Source organism: Spermophilus citellus (assembly GCF_964194105.1).
Source record: "Spermophilus citellus genome assembly, chromosome: 11".
NCBI classification, from domain to species: domain Eukaryota; kingdom Metazoa; phylum Chordata; class Mammalia; order Rodentia; family Sciuridae; genus Spermophilus; species Spermophilus citellus.
Genome location: NC_138192.1, coordinates 101,348,014 through 101,366,797, shown reverse-complemented (window position 1 = coordinate 101,366,797; position 18,784 = coordinate 101,348,014). Strand labels below are relative to the sequence as shown.

The window sequence follows — 18,784 nt, the reverse complement described above, 5'->3', positions numbered from 1 at the left end:
GGTAAAGGAGTTTGGGAGGAACCCCAGGGAACTCAGCATCTAGCAGTTGCTGTTTTCTTCCTCTGGAAATGGATGGTTTCTTTCCCTGTGACAGTGTCTGCAGGGATCCTGCAGGCAGTCAAAAGGCCCCCACCAGTAGCTTACCTGCTTGTTGGTTGGCATGGCCTGGTGAGAAGGGTCGGTGGTGCTGGGAAGACTGCTCACCACTTTTGGGTTTGCTGCTTTACCCTCAGAGAGCTTGTTATGATTGGATTTCCGGGTAAAGTTACTCTGTTTCCCAGAGGTTGCTGCATGAGCATTCAGCAGAGGCAGCAGGTTGCTGCAGGGAGTTCTTGAGGAATAGTTGTTCTTTGGATGTGTGACTGCAACAAGAACGAGCTTGGTGTTAGGCACAGAGTGGGGACACTGCTGCCGGAGATACCATTAGGAAGCACTAGAGGATGAAGGAACTGGAAGGAGCTCTGTACAAACATTAAGGCAAGGTTTTGTTTTTCGAAGATGTCATTTGAAAGGGTACCTCGGTGCTGAGAGACCACTCAGTTTCTCCTGTGAGAATCACTAAATTGATTACAGCATAATCATCCAAGTTGGGAGACATTTGTAGGAAATAAAACTTATCTGAGCAGCTTAAATATTATTCTTTAGGTCAAGAATTACCAAAGGAAGAGAGATAATGAAACCTTGAGGTTCCCTCTCTGGCCCTGTCTGCAAATGCCTTCTTCCTTGTAGATTCCCATTACCAAACCCATTCTTGCCACCCTTGTCAGATCCCTGGACTAGTGAGTCTGGAAGACACACAGATGAAAAGGTATGCATGCAGACACTTGGCTGTCAGAGCTGTGATGTCTTGAGAGCATGGGAACAGGAGCATGTCAGGTGTTAGGAATCTTGTCATTCTGGCTCTTGCATATCCCCTTGCCATTGGGTCAGGCCTGCCAGTCCCTGATGCATCCTTTAAATTCTAATAGAGCTACATTATCCAATCCTTTCTTAGCTCCACTGTGGATCTGCACCATTTCCAATGCTGCAGGCAAGGTAGGCTGATCAGGTGGACCCCCCTCAGAGCTCAGGCTCAGGGTGCAGGCAGTTCTGTTCAACGTTTATTATTGCCATTCCCACTGGTTTTGAAAGTGGTGGTTTCTGACAGGATGATTTCTATGTGATTATGCTGAATTGGGCCAGAGGGAATCAATTCAAGGATAAAGCTGTGACTTCTCTCTCACAGCTCACCAGGATTTGACTACCAGGCCGGACAGCAAGACCTTTCTCTGAATCTTAAAATTGTCACCAATTTTTAAAAGCAATTTTCTCTGCTACCTTTGTTGGATCAGACTTAATCCTAGCATTCTGCAAGGGGATTAGGAGTGACTAGTAGGGATCACAGAACAGTAGAAATGGAAAGGAGAGGGGCCAGTCCCTTCATCTTATAGTTAAGGTGAGACAGCACTTTGGGGCTGGCTGTTGGCATGACTCATCAGATTCAGTGGTGTCGGGTCATTATTTCCTATAGCTTGGAGACTGCTACTTCCAGTTCATTAGCTGTGGGATCTCAATGTGCTCTCAACAAAGCCAAGATGGAAAGGGCCTTGTGAGGGACACAAACAGGTGAGGCTCTTTCATTGGGACTTTGTAATCTGGTAAGGGAAGGTTTCTCCCATTAGATGGCACTGGAAGGAGAATGGGTAAAACTTTACCACCCCACCTGAGATGGGTGAGAGTCACTCAGCATTAGGATCTTGCTCATCATCCTGCTGAAGTGGAAACTGGGATGGGTAGTTAAATTTCCAAACGTGAGTCCAGCATGGTGGTGTACATTTGTGATCTCAGGGACTAGGGAGGCCGAGGCAGGAGGATTCCAAGTTTGAGGCCAATCAGCAACTTAGAGAGGGGCCCTCAGCAACTTAATGGGACCCTGTCTCAAATAAAAAAGGGCTGAGGCTGTGGCTTGGTGGTTAGGCAGCCCTGTATTCAATCCCTGGTACAAAAACAACAACAAAAAATTCCAACTGTGAACTGGGTTGTTTGTAAAAGCTAGGGATAGAGAATGGCAAATAGGTTGATTTTTTGTAAGGGAGAGAGCATATAAGGAAAAAATAATTTTAAAGCAGTGCAATCAGAAAGTCAGGTAATTGAGAAAGATGTGTGAACAAGGATGCTCTGCAATATTTCTGTTTTAATGGTAAAAACTGGAAGCAACTTGGATGCTACATCAGAGGACTGGTTACATCAATTATATTTAAATAAGTGATCAGTTGAATACATTGATATGGAAAATGACTACTATCTATTTTGAAGAGGCAAAAATGAATTGTATTATTATATATGAATGGAGCATATAAAACAGTTAATGATATTACAACATGCATACGTGAATAAAATATAAAGAATACCCCCAAATGATGTCATGCTCTATTTAATATTAGTTTAATAATTTTTAGATCAGGTTAATTATTGTTACATTTGGTGGGGGTGAGCAGTTTCCACTTAAAAGAAAAGTGCAGCTCAATCTCAATTTTTCAGTTGACTGTGAAACTGTGGATTGTTCTTGTCCCTCACTCGTCCTTCTTTCCTCCTTGTGGCTCTCCTCAAAATCACATTAGAGCTCATTTCCATCTCCCCTTGTGGGTGGGCTAGAGTAGGGGGAAAAGTAGCGGCCAATTTTGTTGCACATTAGCTGCTCTAATTAAAGCTTAATAGGGAACAAGACTAAAGCTAATGGCTGAAGTGAGGTCTTTCATTATCTGCAGGTTTCACTCAGCAGAGGAAACCAGGGGAGAGGGCGGGGAGCTCAGGGAACTGCAGAGCAGCGCACAGGACAGCTGGGCCCTGCACAACAATAGCTGATTGTTTCCAGACTGATGAGGACTCACACTCTCTGCAGAACAGTCTCTGTAGACCAGGACCCTCTGAAATCAGAGGAGCAGTTTATCTGGCGGTGCTCAGGAAAAGTTTGCAAAAGGTATAAACCAGTTGACCTGTTCAGTTCCTCATAATAAATCCTAGGGATTTACTGATGGGCAGTGGCATTTGAAGAGTCTAAGTTCAAATCTTGACATTTCTAGTGACTTGTGTCAAGACCTTAGATCATTAAATCTCTTTAGACCTCACTTTAGCCCCGCTGGGGGACTGTACACCTGACATTTCCAATATCAATTCCAAATAGCACCAAGCTTACTCACACAGAATTATTTAGCAAGTATGCAAAACTCACTTTCTCCGCAGAGCATGATTTGGGCCTTCAGCTGTTCGATGTCACAGGAGAATCGGGCAGCCTTCCCCAGCTCTTCATCATATTTTCGCTCACTGACAAAGTGCTGGAGGAAAGAAAAGTAAAGCAGGAGCTTCACAATCACAGAAATGACCGAGACACCTGCACATTCATTCCCTCTGCTCTTCCGGTGCCTGCTGATGGTGCTGTGTGAGCGGCATCAGTGAGGCTCCATGGAGTCAGTCTTGGTCTGCCCTACCTGACCATGATCAGCTTGTTCTGGGAATACATATGGGTCTTGTCTTTCCTCTGTCTAGACTTAGACAAAACTGTGATGCAGGAAAATGTCCATCTGGAGTCATCTATTTAACCTTTTAGTGCTCCTTGCTAGAGCAATTTTCTGACTTATATTCTGGCAGAGGCTTCCTAGTTTGGCCAAGGGCCTACCAAGGTATTAACCATCAAGAGAAAACACATCATCTTTCCTAGACACCCATTCCTATTTTAAGAGGGAACCAGGAAGTCCAAAAACCCTTCAGTATCTAGAAAACATCTTCAATGGTGGAATTTCAAGTGCTGTTATAAAGGAAGTGGAAAAGAGATTATTTTCCAATTCATTTAAAATTCAATTTACAATTTAAAGATCTATGTGTAGATGACAGAGTGAGAAATAACTATGCAGAAATAACTATGACTCAGTCCCTCCTTGAGTTTACCAGGGAGTTTACCTAATGGCAGGGGAAGAGATATCATTAAATACAAGGTAGAATAAAGTTGGTGCTTTAGCAATATAAAAGAGGAAGAAATGATCTCCTACTGAGGGAATAGGGAAATAGTTATGCAAGAGGGAGCATTTGAGCTGGAACATTATAAAAAATATTGAACATTTACCAGACACTGACCAGATTCTTAACAGATAATCGCACTTTCATCTGGTCACCTTATTATGAAATCAGGATTATTATTATCTTTATTTTACATATGGAGGAAATGGAATTCTAAGAATCTAAGGCTGTACATACTTTCTCCTCAAAGATGTAGAAATTTTGGAACTGTACTGTTTCACTCCAAAGCCTGTGTTACTACCCATTATATGAGTGGAATTTTGAAAGGTAGAAATGAAACTTGGAAGAAGACATGATTTCAATAGACCAGGAAGCTGCAATTTCATATTACTCACCTGATGTTCTAACAACTTGGGATTTTCATAGGGGGAACTGAAATATATATTGCAGTCCACTTGTGAATTTTATTCTGAGACGGAGGGAAGGATCATACCACGAAAGCCCAGATATGCTTTGAGGGATAACTCTGAATTTAGGATGGAGGATTGGCTACAGGGAGACAGTGGGGGCAGAAAGTCTGGTGGCCATAGCAACAGGCTGGGTGGGAGGCAGCAAAGACCAGAATAGAGAAGACAGGGAAACACCCCAAGGCTTTGGTTCTCATCTCCTTCCCTATGATCTCCCTTTCATGTCTAACCAGGATGGAGGGGACCAAAATGTCACTTGCCGCTTTCGGCCACACTCCACCACTTTACACCTAGATGAGCAGATACTCTTCCAAAGTAGCAGCAATTCTCTTAAAATGACTCTGGTTTCCTAGAGGTGGGTAAAAGGTGGAGTGCATGTGTGTGTTTATTTAGTTTATTGAGTGAAAAAGAGGAATTTATAAACTGTCCACATGGTTGTGAATACTTGTCCTTGCCTTTCTGGCAACCACTTCCCCTTTGGGCAACTCCAATGCTGTTTAAATGACCCACAGTCTCATTGGGTCTGTAAATCAAGGTGTCACATCCACTCTTGGCCAAATTATAGATGTGGTCCAAGTGGAGGATAATCAGCACCTTTCTCTGAGATATTTAAACAAGGAAGGTGGCTCCAGGGCTAATGATGTTTGAAGGTCACTCACTCCCACGGTGTCCAGAAGACAGAATCTGGGAGTGCTTGTTTCCCACATGACTCCAGCCACCCTAGTTTTTTTTTTTTTTTTTTTTTTGCTTAATTTTGGATCCAAGTTCTTCAGACCACACTCTGATTTGGTGACCTATCCTTGGAATTTTGTCAAATTCTACTTGTTCCTGAGGTTAGCCAGGGTCATTTCTGTTGCTGGCAATGGAAAAAGAAACTAATAAATACACATTTGTGGGTAATAAGATTCATAAAAAGGCAATTAAGCTTGAAAAGGAGAAAGGAGTCTACACAGATTGCTTTATAATCCCTACTGTTACACTGAGTTCATACTTAGGGTGTGCTTAGATGAGTGTGTGTTTATAAACATACACACAAATTACATAGTGTGAAAATAATGTTCCCCATTCTGGCTATAATTCATGGTTGAGTACACTTTACTTGGGTCAGTTCCTACCGACTAAGAAAATAGCTTGTATCTCTCCTTTGTAGTAATATATCCCTTCAGGTCATATTATACTTAAATATAGTGATTAGGTGGTTCTTTGTTCTTCTGTATTTTGCATTTCAACCCTGTGAAAGAGAGCTGGGTGTATGGTGATAGGCCTGCGGAGAGCAGCACCCTCTGCATGCAAAACAAACATAATGGTGATCAGATCTCAGGCTCAGGCTGGGACATTTCAGAACTGACCTTAATTTCTGCCCTGAGTTCAGCCAGCTGCATCTCTGCCATCTGACTGGCTAGATCAGTAAGTCTCTTTAGTTCTTCTGCTTTCTTCTGACGCGCAGTCAGGATTTCCACTGCCAAGTAAGATGGAATAATGCGTTAGGGCCAGAGATTTAAACATTAAGTGACAGAATTTCTTGGAATTAGTTCTCCCTCTACAGACAGATGACTTAGTTGGACCAACAACTATCTTTTCTGAGCTGGTCACTACAGAGGGTTCATCTTTGATGCCCTTCACCAACAACCCATTTCCTTGCATCCTTATGCACTAATCCCCAAACTAAACCTGGTCCTTTCTGATTCACCATCTACCCACATTCCTCTTCTTCATTTTCTCCATTAGCATCTGATGTCACTTGCTTAATTTGGAACTTTCAATGTGAGTTACCCAGAACAACTATCTCTGAAAAAAGACACATTAAAATCCCATCAGAACCATATTGCAAAGCTAGGGAGTCCACTGAGCAAAATCCATTCTTCTGTATATGCTGTACCTTAAATTCCAGCAGCACCAGACCTTCTAAATTTTAACACATACTCACTTAGGGTAACTAGCTGTGTTACTGGCACACAGATATAAAAGTTTTACTTTATTAGCTTTTTGTGGGCTGAAAAATGCCTCTGCTTTTGAAGCTCTGCAGATATATTTCCATTTTGCAAACAGAGGGAAGTTCCAGACAGAGGATCTTATGTCTTTGTTATAAGAGTCCCCAGTGGAAAAATTTCAAGGGTGAGTCAATCCAGCTTGAACCGGATTTGTGTGAACTCTTTAACATCTGAACCTGTAAAGAAGACACTGGGGACTTCTCTGGTGCCATACTTCCCCATCTCTGTTAGATGAACTAAAGATTCAGAGGGATGTAGTCACCCCTAGGTTAAACTGTGTATACCCATTTCCCAAAAGGTTATGGGACAGAAGCAACAAATATAAACACATTAGGTGGGATTTACATATGAAGTTTCATGTTTCAATAAATAGACCTGAGATCTCCAATTCATCACATGTGAATTGCTTTTATTCCTTTTGGACAGCATTTTGAGTTCTAAGAAAATAGGAACCCTGTAAGATGTCATGTATGTTGAACTCATATTCTATTCTTTTTGAACAAGGACCAATTGCTTTGTAAGACCAGATTCAGGGTGTTCATGCGGAGCCAAACAATATGATTTCTGATTTTAAGAGTTCTTAATATATAAAATGTCAAATAGCAGTCTCCTCAAAAATCTGAAAAGTACAGAATCCATGGAGAGTTAAGATTCCTTGCAAACCACAAACCGTTCTTCAGAGGGACATTAACTTTTTAAACTAATGTCAATGTTTAATCAATGTTGAGAATTCAATAAAATAATTAATCTACAAGTCATAAAGCCTAATCATCTGCCAAGATATACCAATTATGCTTTGATTATTTACCTGAGCTCTCTTACAGTACCACATAGAAAAAACAGTAGAATGAATTAGATATAACTTTCCTCTGTTCCTGTATGAATAAATGACCTGTGTAACTCCACATCATGTACAACCACAAGAATGGGAAGTTATACTCCATGTATGTATGATATGTCAAATATATTCTACTGTCATGTATAACTAAAAATACAAATTAAGAAAAGAAAAAACATGCCTGATGGTCTTTCGGGATATAGAAGAGCTTGTAAAAAAAAAATTGTCCAGGAGTGTAAAGGAATTTTCACCTCAATGTAGATAATGTATTACTGAATGATGTCTCAGGTTATCCAATTAGATCAGAGGTCACAAAAAGGTGATCCATTATCATTTTTGGCTAGAGGACTTGTTTTGTTTGGCCCACACATTACTTCTACAAATTAAGTGCTCACATTTAAATATTAGGAAATTCCACTTGAAAGCTAGATTTCTGGTGTCTCTTAAGATACTGGAATTTCTGGCTACAGTTAGTCAGCAACTGGCTAAAGCAGAAGAGCCAAAGCCCTATTTAGATGGAACATGGTACCTTCTCACCTGTCCCTCTCAGCAGATTAATGTTACCTGCTTGTCAATGTCTTTAGTCATTCATGGAACTATAATGCAGACTGATGATCCATGCAGTTCTTTGTGTTTGGTGCCCAGTACCTGGTACACAGAGAGTGCCCACCATGCTTGCTGAATGAAGGATTCAGTGAATTAACAAGTCCATTATTTGAAAGAAATATCTAATAAAGGATTGAAGTTCCTAGGGTCCAGGGACCACTTAAGAACATCGAGGACCCATACCTTTGAATGGTTATTTATTAATTTCCTTATCATTACAATTCAACATTAAATTTAACTTCTTGAGTAAAAAGACGAAATGAGATACTTTCATCTTGCAAAGTACAATAAAATAAATTCTGAAGACCCAGACTTGACAAGCAGTTAGTACAGTTAGTAAAGGGGTCAGTCAGTAGATCCTGAGTGACTGCTCCGCTAAGCACATCTGACTTTTCTTAATGGATCATTTGTGGGACTGGTGACAATTATGGGTCATTGTTCTTTTTGATTATGTAGAACTTGGGCATTCACACCAAACATAAGATTTTTAGAAATAGATATAAATGGGCCCTAAAATGGGAATGCAGGTGCAAGATCACCAATAAATTCTGAGTTGAAACTCATGCAAATGTGCACGAAAATGAATACTTTGCATCAGCAAGTGTTGGGATGCGTTTTACATATAGTCTCATTAACATTTCAAAGCCTTTCATTATGAAAAAAAGCCTTAAAAGTTAAGATCTAAAGCCAATATTCTTTAGGGGCAAACATTTTCACCTCAAACACATCAATCACAGAAACAAAAAGCAAAAACAAAAACAGATCAGATCTTAAGATGCATTGATCCTGTAATTTAAAATAGAATAATAAGTATGTCTTGAAAGCACCATCCTTTCAGAAATCTGTAGAGGGAGACAGTTCCATACAGCTTAGGTTTTTACTGTGTGCAGAACTTAATATTATTTATGCACTTTTATAAACAGTATCTGGTATGCTGAAATCCATTTTCTCAATAAGATTTATAAATTCCTTCAAGTTTTTGGAATGCATTGGAAGATTGGCTCAAATTACTTGAACCATGGAAAATCTTAAGGCTTCTTCAATAATACTCATCAGCAGGTGTGCTCAGAACTCTGGGGGTGTGGGGGGAATGTCAGAGCAGAAAGGAATCTTTAAGCACAAAGGTTCTTTTAAATTCTTTTTATTCCTGACAAATTCTTGTGAATTTGGCATTTTACTTTGTAAAATGCCTGTGTTCCTGTTAATACAAAGTGATCTTTTCTTCCCCATATCTCTAGTAAACTTCACACCCTAAGAACATGCCTGTGCAGGCCTCCAGTTCCCTGGGTAGACAGATCAAGTTTGAGATTCTAGTACTACAATGTTAAGTTTCTCTATCTGTAAAATGTGTATACACCCTAAGAAGGTTTTTGTATACACCCTGTGGAGTTACTGTGTGACCAAATGAAATAACATTTGTGAAGTGTTTGATATGGTTAATATAATCAAAATGGTAATTATAAATATTGGCAACAAAGTGAGATTTATTCATTCTTTTTTTTTTGCAATCACAGTAATGTTCACTAATATTGCATCCCACAGTCTACATACACTAAACTGATTATAATACTTAATTTAACAAATATTTGTGAAGTACCAACAATCTTCTCAGTGTTGTGCTAGGTGCCATGAGGAATATATGAACTTATGTTATAATTGAGGAAAAATGGTTTATACTATGTACAGAAAATGGAAAAATAATGTTGAGGTCATAGATAAGCAAGTTCAAGATGGTGATTGCAAAGACAGTTTGTCCCTGATTCAGTGGGGTACTTAATCCAATCATTCCTTCAATTGTGGAGAAGATATCTGATTAACATAGGCAAGTCTCCAGAAAGATGCAGCATAACTTCTTGGACCTCTAAGGGGCATTGGACAAACTATAAGAGCTTTTCCCTTTTTACATACCTATTGTGTCACACACTATGCTAAGTGTCTAGCACGCATCTTCTCATTTTATCTTTGCAATAATTATTTGAGATAGACACTATTCTTATTTCTTCTGTTCTGATAAGGGACCTCAGGCTTTGAGAAGTTAACAAAATGGCTCAAGGTTACACAGCCATTGGGTATGGAGGCTGGATTTCGACTCAGTTCTGTCTGTCTCCAGAACAAGCAAACTGGTTTTCCCAGGGCTATGGGCATTTCTAAAACCAGAATCTGCAGCACCAATTACTGAAGTTTTAAGTGAACCAGTTAGCCTGAAAGCTCAGTGAGTGTAGGCTGTACATTTATCTGTTTGCTGTTTACCCTACTCTGGAACAGAGCTTAGCATGTAAGGAAGCACACAAGTGAATGTTTATTGGTTGAAGGAATTTTTAAAACAGTGGTGCTTTCCAGAGATGCTCCAAATACCACAGGCCTTGGCATCTAACATTAATTTTCCAAGAAGGAAAAATGAGTATGTAAAACCTGAGGTCTTTTGTGAAGCGCTGAGAAAGCGTTATGCTAGTGACTTTCTAGAGAATCATTTGAGTCTATGTTGTTGCATTTTTATCATTAGGACATGAACCTGGAATAAAGCATACCTAAGAAACAAAGTCCCATGTCATATGTATAATCCACTATTATTGAAGAAATCAACAAGTTTCATAAGACAAAATAATTTCACAATTATAAGGACTGTATAACTACCTAAATATTCCACAGCTTCACCCTGGATATTAGTTTCTTTTAATAAAACTTGCCGAATTTTAGATCTAAAATATTGTTTAAAATTATTTCAACATTTTTTGACATTGCAGGCAAAGGAAAAGGGATTTAGCTGAAACCTGGCTGGGGGTGCAGACTGCCATTTATTCAACTTGTAAGAAAAAATGTGGGTGAGGATGAAGAATTTAAAATGCCTAGGAAACAGGAGTGTAAAGCTAAACTGCATCTGAAAAAATATATTGTCTTAGGGGGTCCTGTTATAGAAGACTGTATTCAATAATAAGAGAGTCTCAGCATGTCCACCTGTAATCTTGTCTTCACTGAAACTTCTAACCATGAGCCTGGGCTTGTGTAGGAAGGCAAATCAGCTCTGCTACTCATTGAGTAACTTTACTACACTGAAAGGTTCAGACATAAACATGAATAAAATAAAATAAATCAAACTAAGAATGTTGTTATTTTGTGTTAAATTTAGGAAAAGTTTTGCAGTGATCAAGATAATTTTGAACGTGTTCATCATTTAAATAGAGAATTTGGTACATTAAGCAATCTAACTTGTGATTCCAATTTAGAACATGGAATTGATTTTCTTTTGTGGTTTTAAGTTGGCAGGTGTCAGCATATTTGATGAAGTTTGCAAACAGAATTGGAGTGTTTTAAGAAAATTTCATTTAGCATATCTTTAAATTTAAATTATTAATCTTATACAAGTTGCTTAAAAGCTTGGGACTATTCTGCTTGTTAGGCTTGTGAATGTCTTGTCAGGCACTTGAAGTGCTTAAAAAAGTCAGATATATTTATACATATAAATTTCAAATGTTGAGGGAATTAAGTTTCAAATGAGATGAATGTTTTAGGGGAATTTAATTTGATATACTTGAGTTAATTGAATCTAAAAAAGAAAATGACTGTATAAATAATATAGCAAGATCAATAAGTTATAAAGGTTTAACAATGAATATCTTAAAATTTAATACTGAATTCATTGTTACCTTAAATCTGATTAAGTATAAGTTCTTCCTGTGAAAGAAAGTCCCCTTGAACTTTCAAATTCCAACTGACACTCATTAATTACTGAGTGAGTATTCTGCCATACACTTACACTGAGGGGGTGCCACAGCTCTGTCCTTCTGCCAAATGACGTTAACTGTGATTTCCAGAGGATCAGTGACTTGACTAAGGTTACATGAGCCAGGATTTCAACGTGAATTTTAGAACCTGCTCAGAATCCAGTATCACTGTCAATCTGACCTATGGATTGCTTCTGGTTAGGAGGAACCTAATCAAATAACCATATGTCTACTTACTGGCTTCTTCTTTAACTTTATCCATTTCTGCCATTAATGAAACTTCTTTGTCAATGATGCTGGGGAAAACAAAACAAAAACAAAAGGAAAGAATGCTTAATCAAAAATAAACTTTTAATAGGCACTGGAAGTAAGAGAAAAATGATTTTCATTAAACAAAATGCCAAATTACCATAAATATTTCTATGCTACAATGCCAACAGCACTCTCTGTCTCTCCAAAACTGAGGCAACATGGAAGGGATGTTCCCAAGGATTACATAGTGACATCTGCTGATTAAATCATTGTCAACACATCTAAAAAAAAGGCTTTCAGACTTTCAGAATTGTGCTGATTTGAATTCAAATTTGGGTGTATTTTTGCCCTATGCATTCCAAAGTTCCAAAACACCAGTATTTGAAAAGCTGGCACTTGGTCACCAAGGACTGTAGCTGCCAAATGTGCTCTACTCTCTGAGATTCTGGCCAGAAGAGACTGAGGTGGGCCCAATTCTGAATCAGAAAGTCCTGGGACTGTACTTTGACAAATATGACTCAGGATAATCCTTCTGCATGCTCTGCATTATGATTTTTGCCTTTCTCATTCTCTCAAACAAGCATTTCCAGGTTCTAATGAACTTCTCCCCATGATATTTCTTTTATTTCTTGGTTAGTCCTTTGAGAAGATATTACCTGCATAAGTGATTATTTTTCCAAGTCTGTCTCTTCTCATCCCAACCACTAACTCCTTATTTCTTCTTCCCAAAGTGACAACTCATTATGATTTCTTCATAGATTTTTTTATGTCTATACAAGTACAGAAGTCACATACTCTTTTATTTTCATTGACCAAAATATATATGTACACACACACACAATATATATATATATCATAAATATGTATGTCACAGGGATTTGGGGGGGGGGACCATTTTGATGTATTACTATTAAATCTAAAAACACTAACAATAATTTAATATTGGTAAATATATACTCAGAATTCAAATTTCCCCAGTTGTTCTATAAATCTTTTTAATAGTTTGTTTAAACCAAATAAACAAAGCCTGATTGTTATACTTGGTTGTCTCTTGTGTTTTAATCCATAGGTTAAAACCTCTCATCTGATTTCTCATTCCCTTTGCAATTTATTTGAAGAAACCAGGCTGTTTGTTCTAAAGTTGACCAAGGTCTGAATTATACTAATTATATCTCCATGATATCATTTAACCCATTCTTTTTGTGTTTTCTACAAATTTGTTATTAGATATAGAAGTTTGATGAGATTCAGTTTTGATATTTTTTTCAGATAAAATAGTTTCTATGCGTGTTTGGTCTTTATGTGTGTGCTGATAGAATTATAAACTTTTCTTCCTGAAAAAAAAAATCAAGTTCTAAGTCTCATCAAGGTTCTGCATCTAACAATGAATTTATCATAAATAAAAAGGACATCTTATTTTTAGTTATTGGAATCCATTGATAGTCATTGCCTAGATCAACAGGATTTGCATATGGCCATATTCAAGTTCTATCACTCCTTTACATATTTACTGATATCCTTCTATAAAAAGAAAGTTTCCTTGAAGCTATTTGATTATGATGAAGCATAGTTTGTATAGGAAAAGCAGGATAAACATTTGACTCTCCCTTTTATTTAACAGTTTTCAAAATAATAATTGGTGCTGGGGTTGTAGCTCAGTGGTAGAGCAATTGCCTAGCATATGTAAGGCACTGGGTTAAATTCTCAGCACTGCATACAAATAATGAAAATAAAGGTCCATTGACAACTAAAAAATATTTAAAAATTATAATTAATTTCTTAACATCATCCAAAGATTACCAATGAGTTTTTTTTGGGGGTATAGTTTAATTATAAGCTCATGTCCAACATGCTTCAATACATTGCAGTTATCATCCTTGTTACTATTTAGATTGTTTTTCCAGGTGTATTTTGTTTCCCTCCATCAGATGTGCTTTCAAATTTAGTGTTGAAAATGTATTTCTTCTTAAGAATTTTGCAATATTTTCAGAGGAATAAGTGGTCTCTGGGCTGTATCTGTAGCAGTTTGGGGCTCCTCAACTACTGCATGTTACCTAAACACCCGGAGAATGACTGCAAACTGACTGAGAAGCAGCTCTTTCCAAGCAGGGAATCCTAATGGAAAGAACTGAAGTGTGCAGTGAGTGACAAATCCTCCAGTGCTGGGACCAGAGCCTCATCCATTGACAGCATCAGCTTCCCCATGATGCATATGACTTAAGGTCACTGGATATGACCACTTTTGTGTAACCAGTATATCAGGAAACCTGCACCATCTTTATTGACATAACGTAGGTATGACGTCATGTGTTTTAAATATAGGAAATGCATGATACTGAATGGCATATGCTGAGAAGGAAGTATTTATTCCACTCCTGTTCCAGTTTACTTGGTTCCCCTTCCTGGAAGTCTTTAATGTTATAAGTTTCTTGTATTTCTTTCCAAAATCCAACCGTGTACAAATCAGCATATATTTGGCAACTGTATGAAATGGAGGGCTGAGTCAATGGGCCTTGTGTTTCTGTGATTATAATGTATACTGAACTTCTCTGTAAAGTTCAGCAATGCAGCCATAATGGAGGCAAGTGTGTTTTTGTTGTTATTTTTTTTTTATAACCTTCTTAGGGCACTTCCATTTTAGTTTAGGAAAACAGAGGCTAGGGGATCCAACATGGCCGCCGGCGAGGAAGCAGCGATTCCAATGTCTCCACATTAACGGGATCAGAAAGACCCTTAGGAACAGCGGCAGTCTACCTACTGAGGAACTTCTAGCAAAATTCCGTGAAGAGGGGACCTGCCGGGAATTGGTAGGTTTATTAGAAGTGTCAGTTTGTGGCCGCCGGGACTCAGGGCCCGGGGACTGCGGTACTTGCCGGGGAGGGGCTGTCGCCTCCCCGGCCCCAGGCACCGCTGGAGCCGCGAGCCGGAGAGACACGGAGCGGGCTGCTGCGCGGCCAGAAGCCGGGAACGCCGGGGGCGGAGAGAGCGGCCAGGGCGGCGCTGGCAGTGGAGGCCGTGGCAGAGCGAGGCGCGGGAGCCCGAGGCTGAGACACACCGGAGGGAGCGTAGTGAGCGCCCCGCCATCATCCCGAAATAGCGAGAAGAGGAAGATGGCTGCGGGAAGTGAGTAAGCTGCTCCGTGCTCCGCGCCCCGCGCCGCCGCGTCTGAAAAGATGAGACAAACAGCTGTGACTCAGCGTTAATCCATCCGGCTGAAACAACTGATTAGCCCTTCTCATCATACGGAGGTAAATGCCTACCGAGCCTTCATAAGTAGTAGCCACAGGTTCCAAACGGGGCTTGAGAGAGACAGGAAGGACCCACCCATTGCATTGGTCGCCCGGCAAAGGGGAACAAACTGTCGCCATTCGCAAGAGACACCACTATGGCAGAGAACTGACATCACCAGACTGCGGCGGAGGAGATAACTTCATTGAAACCTGCTGCTACAGGTGTGTAATCCCCCTAGCCTTCCCTCTCCACACATCGGGGAAACCTTAAGGGCCCCTCCCAGTTCTCCCGTGAGTGCTACAGCCAGCCCGAGGGAATCAGAGGTGGTTCGGAATGCGCGGCGCGGGACTACCGCTCCCACCAGGGCTGACTGCTGAGGTCTCTTGCACCAGCTACGGGGGAGTGGCTACCGGAGTGCAAGTAAAATTCGCTGAGGATTCTCAGCCCCAAGCTCTACAAACTTAGGGTCTGAGGGAATGGCAAACTGGAAGAGTGAGCCCAGTCGTTCATGAAAACAGGGCTCCCGGGAGCAGCAGACCTGGCGTGTAGCCAGTATTGTGGTGAGAGGGGCCTGGCTAGAGGAAAAGTGGGAAGTGACTAGACACAAGAGGAGGCCCTAGGCACTCAGGATTGGAGACTCGCCCAGTCTGGGAGGAGCTGCTGCACAGTGATTGGTTCCCGCGTATTGACAGGAGAAACTTGACCTGGTGGGCACAGCGCCACCTACTGGAAGAGAAGTTAATCAAACTCTAAGACGGCATTTATTAGTTTTTTTTTTTTTTTTTTTGATTTGGGTCTTTTTTTCATCTTCATTTTTCTATCTCGTTGTTTTTTTTCTTTCTTTTTCTTTTTTCTCTTCGAATTTTAATTTTAATTTTTTTAAATTATTATTATTATTTTTTAAATTTTTTTTCTTTTTTTAGTTACTATTTCTTTCTTCTTTTGTCTTTTCATTTTTCTTATCCCCCCTTCCTTGAATCCTACCTGCCTACTCTCATTCTCTTTAGTGACTTCTTCCCTTCCCTTCTAATACCTTTCCTCCCAAGCATCAAATAAATTTATAGGAGTAAACAGTAACTCAGCAAACAGAACAAGAAGCAACATGAGCAGCTTCAAGAAGTAAGGAAGAAAAGGAGTACAAACAATGCAGGACAGCCTAAATATTCAGGAGGACCTAGAGTCATCAGAAAAATGGTCATATAAAGACCTCAAGGAACACCTTAGACAGATGGAATGGAACCTTAAAGAGGATACAAGACAGCAAATTCAAGCAGCGAAAGAACACATTGAGAATGAATTACATAAACAGCTAAAAGAAGAAGTTAAGCATCTCTATCAGGAGATAGAGATTATAAAAAATAAACAATAATTCTAGAAATGAAGGAAACGATAAACCAAATTAAAAACTCAATTGAGAGTATCACTAACAGAGTGGAGCAAGTAGAAGCCAGAACGTCAGATAATGAAGACAAAATATACCATCTTGAAAAGAGTCTAGCCAACTCAGAAAGGCTGGTAAAAAATCACGAGAAAAACATCCAAGAGTTATGGGATAACATAAAAAAACCAAACTTACGAGTCATCGGGATAGAAGAAGGTACAGAGATTCAAACCAAGGGAATGAGAAACCTGCTGAATGAAATAATTACAGAAAACTTTCCAGAGATAAAAAAGGAAACAAATATACAAATTGAAGATGCATACAGGACACCGAGCACACAAAATCACAGTAGACCAACGCCAAGACACATTGTTATGAAGATATCCAATATACAGAGCAAAGAGAAAATATTAAAAGCTACAAGAGAAAGGAGACATATTACATTCAGGGGTAAACCAATAAGGTTAACAACGGATTTTTCATCACAGACACTGAAAGCAAGAAGGTCATGGAACAACGTATTTCAAACACTGAAAGACAATGGATGCCAACCAAGAATTCTGTATCCAGCAAAATTAAGCTTCAGGTATGACAACGAAATAAAGATCTTTCATAATAAACAAAAGTTAAAAGAATTTGTAGCCAGAAAACCAGCATTGCAAAGCATTTTGAGCAAAACACTACACGAGGAAGAAATGAAAAACAATAACCAAAACAATCAGTGGGAAGTGCCTCAGTAAAGACAGAGGGCGAGGGGAAAGATAATCACGGAGAAACAAACTAAATTTTTTTTTAAAAAAAGGATAAACAATCAAACATGGATGGAAGTTCAAACCATATATCAATAGTAACTCTGAATGTTAATGGCTTAAACTCTCCAATAAAGTGACATAGGCTGGTATCATGGATTAAAAAAACAAATCCAACAATATGCTGCCTCCAGGAGACACATCTGATTGGAAAAGACATACACAGGCTGAAGGTGAAAGGATGGGAAAAAATATACCACGCACACAGTTCTCGTAAGCAAGCAGGGGTGGCCATCCTCATATTGAATAAAATCGACTTCAAGACTAAGTTAATCAAAAGGGATAAAGAAGGTCATTATATACTGTTAAAAGGAACCATTCACCAACAAGACATAACAATTATCAATATTTATGCACCAAATAATGGTGCTGCGACATTCATAAAACAAATTCTCCTCAAGTTCAAGAATCAAATAGACCACAACACAATAATTATGGGTGACTTCAACACACCTCTCTCACCACTGGACAGATCTTCCAAACAAAAGTTGAATAAAGAAACTATAGAACTCAATATCACAATCAATAACCTAGACTTAACTGACATATATAGAATATATCAACCATCATCAAATGGATATACTTTTTTCTCAGCAGCACATGGATCCTTCTCAAAAATAGACCATATATTATGCCAAGGGCAACCCTCAGTAAATATAAAGGGGTGGAGATAATACCATGCATTTTATCTGATCATAATGGAATGAAACTGGAAATCAATGATAAAAGAAGGAAGGAAAAATCCTACATCACATGGAAAATGAACAATATGTTACTGAATGATCAATGGGTTACAGAAGACATAAAGGAGGAAATCAAAAAATTCTTAGAGATAAATGAAAATACAGACACAACATATCGGAATCTATGGGACACAATGAAAGCAGTTTTAAGAGGAAAATTCATCGCCTGGTGGTCATTCCTCAAAAAAAGAAAAAACCAACAAATAAATGAGCTCACACTTCATCTCAAAGCCCTAGAAAAGGAAGAGCAAAACAACAGCAAATGTAGCAGAAGGCTAGAAATAATTAAAATCAGAGCGGAAATCAATGAAATTGAAACAAAAGAAACTATTGAAAAAATTAACAAAACTAAAAGTTGGTTCTTCGAAAAAATAAATAAGATCGACAGACCTTTAGCCATGCTAACGAAGAGAAGAAGAGAAAGAACTCAAATTACTAACATAAGGAATGAAACAGGCAATATCACAACAGATGCTACAGAAATACAGAAGACAATTAGAAATTATTTTGAAAACCTATATTCCAATAAAATAGAAGATAGTGAAGACATCGATAAATTTCTTAAGGCATATGATTTGCCCAGACTGAGTCAGGAGGATACACACAATTTGAACAGACCAATATCAATGGATGAAATTGAAGAAGCCATCAAAAGACTACCAACCAAGAAAAGCCCAGGACCGGATGGTTATACAGCGGCGTTTTACAAAACCTTTAAAGAAGAATTAATACCAATACTTTTCAAGTTATT

The 18,784-nt window shown here is 38.9% G+C and overlaps 1 protein-coding gene across 4 annotated transcripts in view; it reads right to left on the bottom strand.

The window, feature by feature from the left end:
- Nucleotides 1–18,784, bottom strand: part of SPATS2L (spermatogenesis associated serine rich 2 like) — a 168,956-nt gene that overhangs the window by 3,451 nt on the left and 146,721 nt on the right. For all 4 annotated transcript variants that reach the window (XM_081262269.1, XM_081262270.1, XM_081262268.1 and 1 more), the window contains 4 exons: nucleotides 11,855–11,913; nucleotides 5,810–5,919; nucleotides 3,212–3,314; nucleotides 145–362 (listed from right to left, as the gene is read on the bottom strand). In XM_081262269.1, coding sequence (XP_081118395.1) covers nucleotides 145–362; nucleotides 3,212–3,314; nucleotides 5,810–5,919; nucleotides 11,855–11,913 — 490 coding nt within the window. The remainder of the gene's footprint in view (nucleotides 1–144; nucleotides 363–3,211; nucleotides 3,315–5,809; nucleotides 5,920–11,854; nucleotides 11,914–18,784) is intronic.